The sequence below is a fragment of the Dendroctonus ponderosae genome, unplaced genomic scaffold, assembly GCF_020466585.1.
Source record: "Dendroctonus ponderosae isolate FM_Combo_2020 unplaced genomic scaffold, Dpon_F_20191213v2 Dpon_F_20191213_1, whole genome shotgun sequence".
Taxonomy (NCBI): domain Eukaryota; kingdom Metazoa; phylum Arthropoda; class Insecta; order Coleoptera; family Curculionidae; genus Dendroctonus; species Dendroctonus ponderosae.
Genome location: NW_026017110.1, coordinates 11,569,480 through 11,578,549, shown reverse-complemented (window position 1 = coordinate 11,578,549; position 9,070 = coordinate 11,569,480). Strand labels below are relative to the sequence as shown.

At 35.0% G+C, this 9,070-nt stretch overlaps 2 protein-coding genes across 4 annotated transcripts in view; one reads left to right on the top strand and one right to left on the bottom strand.

The window, feature by feature from the left end:
* Positions 1 to 538: 538 nt before the first annotated feature.
* Positions 539 to 6,198, top strand: LOC109543728 (signal recognition particle receptor subunit alpha homolog). Its single transcript, XM_048661446.1, has 12 exons — positions 539 to 786; positions 853 to 1,252; positions 1,317 to 1,437; positions 1,499 to 1,649; positions 3,402 to 3,555; positions 3,628 to 3,768; positions 3,872 to 4,020; positions 4,532 to 4,629; positions 5,084 to 5,187; positions 5,238 to 5,338; positions 5,400 to 5,609; positions 5,786 to 6,198. The coding sequence occupies exons 1-12, from the start codon at positions 670 to 672 to the stop codon at positions 5,909 to 5,911; spliced, it is 1,872 nt and encodes a 623-aa protein (XP_048517403.1). The 5' UTR covers positions 539 to 669; the 3' UTR covers positions 5,912 to 6,198.
* A 1,367-nt stretch (positions 6,199 to 7,565) lies between these two features.
* The window catches only part of LOC109533279 (protein lava lamp), an 18,694-nt gene continuing 17,189 nt past the window's right edge, over positions 7,566 to 9,070 (bottom strand). For all 3 annotated transcript variants that reach the window (XM_048661439.1, XM_048661440.1, XM_048661441.1), the window contains 3 exons: positions 8,271 to 8,406; positions 8,046 to 8,212; positions 7,566 to 7,983 (listed from right to left, as the gene is read on the bottom strand). In XM_048661439.1, coding sequence (XP_048517396.1) covers positions 7,904 to 7,983; positions 8,046 to 8,212; positions 8,271 to 8,406 — 383 coding nt within the window. In that variant the 3' untranslated portion in view covers positions 7,566 to 7,903. The remainder of the gene's footprint in view (positions 7,984 to 8,045; positions 8,213 to 8,270; positions 8,407 to 9,070) is intronic.

Here is a 9,070-nt window from a genome sequence, read left to right as displayed (position 1 = left end):
CAACTGAACGTAAATAGCAGGTAATAATTGGATACTTATATCAACACTTCTGCATATTTGTTCAACATATTTATTATTTAATGTGAATAAAACTTATTTCAAGTTTTGTTGAAGCACTACACGATCTAACTCATGTAATCTCAATATAAATTACATCTCTAGGTTTTTTAGTTTAATAAATACCTATTGTAAAGATAAATTCATGTGCTTTATTTTCCCGATTTGCCCTAGTTTTCACACGAACACAATTTTAGCAGGCGATTTGAATTCACTTTACGAACTCTGTGATTTCCGTTGAAGTTTCAATAATATTTCGAGTATCTCATATTGCCCTTTAATTGTGATGTTAATTGAAGCCCTAGCATAAACATCACAATTAAGGAGCTTGATAAAATGCTTGAAATGTTATTGAAAATTCAACGGAAATCACAGAGGTCATAAACTGAAATCAAATACCCCGCTAAATTTTGATGTGAACCCAATCGGTAAAGAAGATTTCTTCTGCCAGTAGTGGAAATTAGTTTAGTTTTGATTGCAGCCGCTGAGATAAGCGACAAATAGCATTCTGCAGCCGTATATGGTAGTTTCCAATCTATAACCTCTGTGATCTGTGATGACGTGTTCCGCCAAGAGCAATAAGGAAAATACAGAGTTGAATAAGTGTTGAAAATGTTGGATTTATTTACAATATTCAGCAAAGGAGGCATTGTTTTATGGTGCTTCCAAAGTACCAGCCATATATTAACCTCCTCAGTAAACGCATTAATACAAAATGTCATCTTACAGGTATGTTTATTCAGAAATTTAAAAAATATGGAACTTCCATTCACATGTACCTAAATCATATTGTAGGAAAGGCCTACAAATACATATGAAGACAACGGTCTGTTGTTGCAATATAAACTCGATAACGAATTCGATTTAGTGTTTGTCGCTGCATATCAAAAAATTTTGCAACTTAGCTATGTGGACAAGTTCCTAAATGATATACAGCTAGAGTTTAGAGACAAATATAAAAATGAACTCGCAGATAAAAGATATTTCCAAGGATTGGACTTTTCCCAAACCTTTAAATCAGTGCTTCAAAGGTCTGAAGCGTGGGGTAAGTCCCAATCTAAGCTTCCTAAGCAAATGAGAACTTTTGACGAATCTGATAAATCGAAGAAAACAGTGTCTTCGATGATTGAAAGGAAAGGCGAAGAAAAGCCCACCAAGAAAGACAAGAAGAAGGAAGTGAATTTTGCAAGCGAAAGTAGGCCCTCAATAAATTGATTACTCGAATAATTGCATCTATAATTTGAATCGTTTCTTTTCAGATGCTGTTCAAGCATCGCCTGCATTGGATCAACCTCAGAATGGCACAATTGATGATACTTTGGCTGCAAATAGAGCCAAATTTGCACAAAAGATGGCTCAAAAGAAGAAAGGGGATATCAAGTATAGTACACGTACAGTTAAATTGAAAGAACTTTGCTAGCTATTTTTTCCAATCACACAGGAAAAGTCCAAAAAGTCCCAAGGCTCAGGAGAAGGCAAGCAAGAAGCCAAGAGTGTGGGATTTGGGTGGAACAAGCAAAGATTTGGAAAGCTTGGAAAGAACAGTAGATAGACCTGAAGATGCTAAGAGCCACTTCACCCCAGACACTGAAGTGAGTATGAACAAACATAATGTTGCTATTTTTATAAACGGTGAGTATATTTCAAAGTTCATAAAAGCCCCATTCGACTGAGCATTTCAAGAGATCTGTGTCTTTTTTGTTATATCATACAAATGGTTGAAATTATGGAAATTATCGTTGTGACCTTCTTGATAAATGGTCTAGTGAACTTCTTCTCTTTTTTGTCAGCGATTATCTGTCCACTCCTGAGCAAAGACCTCTTTCATTTGTTTCAATGCTGTTCGTCTTTTGCTGTATGGTTCCATCTTCCTCGTGCTATTTTTTTTAACATTATTCAACCATCTCCTCTGTGGCTTGCCGCGACTCCTCCTTGTTTGCCGTGATCTCCAGTGCACAAGCCTTGATACCGATCTACCCACACTTAGTCTGGCAACATGCTCAACCCATTGCCACTTAAGCTCAGCGATTTGCTGTATTATGTTCATTAATAATTAATAATTATTAATACATTTTAAAGCGCGAGTTTTACAGTTCGATGCTTTAAAAATTTGTCAACTATTTGTCTAAATTGCCGAGTACTTCCTAGATTTTTAATTTTAGTTCTTCCATGTTTTGACTTTTCCCGGCGCATCTCATCTTTGATAATACCCCACAAAAAAGCTCTAATGGAGTAATATCGGGGGTTCATGCCGGAAAACGTTTAGGATAGTGGGTGCCTATAATTCTATCACTATCGACGTATTACCGGTAAAATTTCTCTCATATTATGAGCTGGAGCGTTGTTGAAAGAATATTTCCATTCTCTCTGCTAAATTAACTTGGCAAACGTTTTTTTCCTTTTTTTTCTTAGTAACTTGTTATAGTGCTGACCAGTTACTGTTCATCACTGCACAAAATTCGTCGTTCGACATTTGGTACATTTATTAACCATCGATAAAGATTCGCCGAGTTGTAAATAAGGGAATGCCGCTTTCTCTTCTTAAATATAAATTATAAATAAAAACTTAACAGATTTTTTGAAAACAACTTCAAAATATGTCAGAACGTTAATTTCGTGTTGTTATTTTTGCCGAAATTGTCGGTAAAGTTTCCAAAAAAATACCGATGTTGAGAAAATGTCTGGCTGGAAACTGGAATTCACGATTCCTACCTGTTCACGGCTATGCTACTATTTTGGTTAGATATGTACGATTCTAATATGTATGTCACATTTTTCTTCATGGGGCATTTTCAGATTTTTCAGCACAGTTTAAATAAATAGAAATGTCAAAGTGATTGCTTAAATCGATTGATATCTGATTAATACGAGATATCGAGCGTTTACCCATTATCCGCTCAGGTAATTACAAAAATCTTATCATTTTTGGAAAAATGTTACTGAAGTTTTTTTGGGTAGAGTTAACTTGCGTCCAATAAGAATCAGTTTTCTTTTTAATTATCTTGCGTAAAAAAGAACTCTTTGCCATGAAAACAAGACTGTATCCCCACTAATAACAAAGTTACCAATGGTACGCACTTAATTTGGTACAGCCGGTATATAAAATTCCAGCTGACGAAATATAAATTTTAAATTAGAGCAAACTTTTATCCAACGGTCAAGATATTAAAGAAATTTTGTAACAAAAGTTAAAAAAATGTATTTAAAATTATCCTATAAAAAAGAAACATCAGCGTTTACGACATGTTTGTCACATAATATTTTAGTAATGATAAAGTATCTTAGAAAATAACTAGAATCCATACATATTGCTCTCTGTTTAAATTGGGTCTTTTAATATTTAGATGGTTGGTCAAATGCAAGGAAGCATCAAAGACTTAGAAGTTGAATCTTCAGATGAGGAATTTGAAGAGGACGAAAATGAATACGTTCTTGAACAGCCAGAATCTAAAAAACCCGCTAAAGGCGGAATGTTCTCTATCTTTAAAGGACTTGTTGGTAAGAGTTTTTATGATTTAATAATAGCAACAAATTAGCGGGTTATTCTATGCAACTTTATTTTTTTGATAGGTTCTAAGAATCTTACATTGGCTGATGTGAACCCCGCTCTAGAGAAAATGAAGGATCATCTTATTGCGAAAAATGTAGCTTCTGATATTGCCATTAAACTGTGTGATTCCGTTGCAGCCAAACTGGAAGGAAAAGTTTTAGGTAGCACTTTAACATTACAAAACAGTTATTTCCTCTTCAGATTCAAACAATTAACTGAATTAATTTGAATAACCAACTGAAATATTATTTTATTTCATTTCAGGGACCTTTGATTCTGTGGCAACCATTGTTAAGAATACGCTTACTGACTCATTGGTGCAGATTTTAAGTCCAAATAGGAGAGTTGATATTTTAAGAGACTGTTTAGAAGCTAAAAAGAATAGAAGACCCTTCGTAATGTCGTTTTGTGGGGTAAGTCTTCTAAAAACTGTTATCAAACACAAAAAAGTCGTTACATTAACCCGACACTGAAATTTAAAATATTGTGAACCTTGTCTAATAATAGTCTGTTTAAAACATCAATTAAGAGAGTAATAAGACTTCGAGTGTCTCAATCTAAATAAAATGACAATTTCCAAAGTAACGACAAATCAGTTTAAAAATAAATCACGTTATTATATACTTCGGGGCTCCTTTTTTAGTAAGAATTTAATTTATTATATTAACATATTATTATGGGACGCATTTGAGAAGCTTTAACATGATATTTTTTAAATGTTAGAACTCCATCTAAAACCGATTTGGTTACACGTTATCAGTCAATTCCATTGTGTTTCTTACTATTGCAAAGAATCAACCGTAAAATATGAATGTGATCAACAATTATTAACGGTTGATATTTGGTAAGATTATAATTTAATAAATTAAATCAAATAAAAATAAATTTAATTAAAAGTCATTCAGTCACATTTTAATGTTTCAGGTCAATGGTGTTGGAAAATCCACCAATCTATCTAAAATTTGTTTTTGGTTAATCGAGAATGATCTTCAAGTACTTATTGCAGCCTGCGATACTTTTAGGTAAAAATGCCGAATTCTTTAAAAATATTATTTGAACAAATAAAACGTGGGACTTTAACTAAGTACAATAAACCTTTGAATCATACTTCTACTTTTAATACTAACTACATTTCATTTACACCTTTATTATCAGTTATGTGAGACTTTAACGACGTAAAAGATTAAATGAAGAGCATTTTATCAGAATTAAACGTTTCGCAACAGTTCACAGTTGTATTGAGTTTATCACTGTTCCAAGTCTATGAAACATTTGTCCAAAAATGATTTAATTGTGACTGATTGAAGAAGTTGATGTTGAACTATATAAATGTTTTCATCTTAAAAAAATAAATATTACCAATTTGAAAATACATAATAAAACATTTTTTATCGTTTGTAAAGCTTTAATATTTTATCTGGCTTTTATTTACTTTTAATGAAATTACTGATAAAACGATTTCGGAAATAACTGTAGGGCCGGAGCCGTTGAGCAACTTCGTACTCATATGAGGCATTTGAATGCTCTTCACCCACCAGACAGGCACGGTGGAAAACAAATGGTACAGCTTTATGAGAAGGGTTAGTTTATATTAGTCAAGGGTTCACATTATTCAACTAGTTCTTCTCAGGATATGGTAAGGACGCTGCAGGTATTGCCATGGAAGCCATAAAATTTGCTAGAGATACTAAAGTCGATGTAGTGTTAATTGATACAGCTGGAAGAATGCAGGTACGCGACACTTACAAAGAGGCAACATTAATATTATTCAGTAACAATTTTAATGTTCTAGGACAACGAACCATTGATGAGAGCGTTGACGAAATTAATCAAAGTGAATGAGCCGGACTTGGTGCTTTTTGTCGGTGAGGCTTTAGTGGGTAACGAGGCTGTAGATCAGTTAGTGAAATTTAACCAAGCCTTGGCCGACTATTCCGCTAATACCAACCCGCATTTGATCGACGGCATTGTTTTAACAAAATTCGATACAATTGATGATAAGGTAAGGCAACATGGTCTAAACATTTTAAACGCCTTTAATAATTCATTTGATAATGAGCGAATGAAGTAACAACATACTATTCATATAATTTAGTCCTCACTACTTTTTATGGACCTTTTTGAATGATACGCAGTTGTTTATGAGTTATTTGCTTATGTCGATTCTTTTAATTGCAGGTTGGAGCAGCTATATCAATGACGTACATTACAGGACAACCAATTGTCTTTGTAGGGACCGGCCAAACCTACACAGATTTAAAAGCATTAAACGTTAAAGCAGTGGTCCATTCTTTAATGAAGTAAACGGAATTACAAGTATTCGAATATCTGAATTTTTATATGAAATATGGTGAAAATGTATTTGAATAATGGGTACTAGAGTTGCGGTTTTGAGACCAACGCATATTTATCAAAATAAGTATGTTTTATATAATTTCTTTGTCTTTATTCAAAATTTCGTTTAGTTAAATGTAATTAGTTCAATGCATAAGTTAAATTTATTGTTATAAAGGTGTTTGTTTTGTAATCTTTATTTTTTCATTCCTTGTAAGTATTTTAACTATACCGTTATACATACATACAAAAGTCAAGATTTTGTGATTTTATTGATTTCCCGTTTTTTTTTCACATCGCAACTGGTTCAAACAGTTCTGCACGATCTCAAAGAAAAGGACTTACGCCTCTAGGCAACCCACCCAGCCGAAGCCATGTAGACACCATAGATAAAGACTGAATCCACCATATATCAAGACAAGGAATCCACTCTCCAGCCAAACCAGCGGCACAAGGGCAGATTACTTGACGCTTATACCTACCTAACTTAAACTAAACTGCTCACATGAGTCCATCTTACCCTAGCGTTTGCTTAGCTTTAACACATAAGACAACACAGGCCACTTTACGCACACCTTACCTAGAGTGATGGAGATCCCCCTCCATTCGCTTGGGTGTGGTACTTCCGGAGTGTCTGCCGGAATGGGAATCGCGACCTTGTCATTAGGGGGTTCCGCATTTTTGACGATTAGTGGATGCGCAAATAAAAAAAAGACCCAACACCACGCAAAATTTAATAATAAACGCGGTGATTTACCACGTGAACGGATGCCAGGTAGTTATTGCGGGTAGTACCCCCCTGTAAGAGTGCGATTTTGTTAACTGTCGCCCGTACTCGTACTATTTAAAATAATGATTTCCATTTTCAGCGACAAAATTGTCGCGCTACAGAAGTCGCCCGTCTGCGGGTGCAATTATAGACACGCGAGCGATGATGGAATTTCGAAGCCATCGAGAGAGTTGTTTTTCAGTATTATCTTATTTCCAGACCCTGACAAAAATGGGATTTCGATATTTCAACATAGCAAAATGGCAAATGTCTGCTTCTTGATTACTACCAAATTATACCAAAAATCAGTCGACGAACAAAGCCAAAAAAATAATTTAAATGGTTTTGTACTAGAATACTATAAAGGTGCATTCATCAGCCCTTGCACACATAATCATAAAGGAATTATGCAGCAGATTCGCAACCAAATTGAACATGTGGCGTGAATATCCTTCAAGGGAACAGATGAGCTTCAGCCCGGTTTCAGATACAAACCAATATTTGTCATGGGTCAAAAGAACAGATACTTGTCAGGCAAATAGACCAGAAAGAGAAGAAGAATTTACCAGAAAATACGCGAAGACTTCATTTGTTCCATCCATTAAAGTCATTATCTCTCTTCAGTAAAACCAAAGGAAGATATTGACAAAAAGTGTAGCGCCCTGTATCGACCCAGCAAGCCGCATCGGTATCGCTGTTTAAACACCTGAAAATCCACTGTGTTACCCAGGCCTATTATCAATGACAATGGAACCAGTATCCTTTCATACAATTTTCAATAAGACTCGTTAAAATTATTTATTTTTCTTTGTAGGGAATTCAATTATTATATAAGACCAATTAAAACAACATACATTTTAACCAAATAATACATAAAACATTTAATGGTGGTAAACTTTTGACCTACATGTAGAATATAAAAACGGAACTACCATATCACACTACTGTACATTTAAGGGCCAATTTTCATAGAGCTTGAAGTGATCCTTTTGTGTTGCACTTAACAAACATAAAAAGTTCTAGTAACCAAACATCCTATCAACAATATTTATGAAAATAGCAACATTTTACCTTGGCCCTTTGCGAACAGTTCAAATGTGGTTTATGCGAAACTCATTTCACCAGTAATACAAATTTATTTCCCGGTGTTTTGGAAATTAATTTCATATAGTATACTGTAATTGAAATGGATGCTATGATTCATTTGCTTTTGGAGGGTTTTTTCCCCAAAGCCAATTTAAGAGGACTTTGGAAGGACTTTGCACATCACGAGCTAAAAATGTAAATCAAATCTAGTCAATATTACTGAAATTAATTAATTTGCCATTTACTTACAAAGTGTGTAACTGGCATCAACTAATTTGGCAGCTGCTTCTGGTGGAAGCTTCGACACTTCATTTATATGCTCTTGCATAATAGCTAGTTGCTGCATTCTCCTGGCATCCTGTTCATCTACGAACGTTTTGTCCTTTTTGTAACCGACATTCCTCAATTCTGACAGCCTGCGAATGAAGAAAATTATAAGTAGCGTGAATCAAGGATGAACTCTTTGTTACATACTTTGAAGCTAAGTTCTTTTCACCCTCCAATGGATCTTTCGTTGATTCTGGGCTGGCATCTAACAAGGAACTAGTAAATAGCTTGTTTTCGCTTTGACTAGCGCTATCTAATATGGATGATTCTGCTGAACTGGCATCTGAAATATTTTAATAGATTCGTCGTTGATATAAAGTCGGTGCAAAAATGAAAATGTTTCATTTTTTAGAATAGATCTTTGTTATTTTTCAACATAATCTCACTCTAGACTAATGCACTTCGTCCAACTATGCTCTAGTTTGTTGATCCTTTCCGAATAATAGGATTTGTCCAAGCCTATAAAATAGGCATTCGTTTCTGCAATCACTTCCTCGTTGGAGTAAAATATTTTTGCAGCCAGCCATTGCGTCATATTGAGGGACAAGTAATAGTCTAAGGGAGTCAAATCTGGAGAATGGGGGGATTTGGAACGAGTTTGAACCGTACTTTTATCAGTTGTGCAGCCACACCTACTGAGGTGTGAGCTGGTGTGTTAACGTGACAGAAAAGGACTTTTGTAGGTCAATCGTGGACGTTTGCCGCTCGGTTGCAAACTGTCCAAAAACGATGAATAATATGCACCTGTAATAGTTTTACATTGTCAATAGCAGGATCAACCTCAAAGCGTTGTTGCGTTGGGGGGAAACCGAAAAGCCGAAACATTCACCGATTGATGACGCGGGAGATTTTGCCGCACTTTGGTCCATATAGGTAGTTGAATTAGAGTTGGTGGGTGAACTAGGTTTCACCACCGTTGTCCCCTGTAGCGCTAGGTTGTCCCCACC

Bases quoted from the DNA above. Each gene is read 5' to 3' on its own strand.
- LOC109543728 (XM_048661446.1), top strand. From the start codon at position 670: ATGTTGGATTTATTTACAATATTCAGCAAAGGAGGCATTGTTTTATGG. The intron at 4,630-5,083 runs GTAAAAATGCCG...AAATAACTGTAG, and splicing joins GCAGCCTGCGATACTTTTAG to GGCCGGAGCCGTTGAGCAAC. The intron at 5,610-5,785 runs GTAAGGCAACAT...TTTTAATTGCAG, and splicing joins TCGATACAATTGATGATAAG to GTTGGAGCAGCTATATCAAT.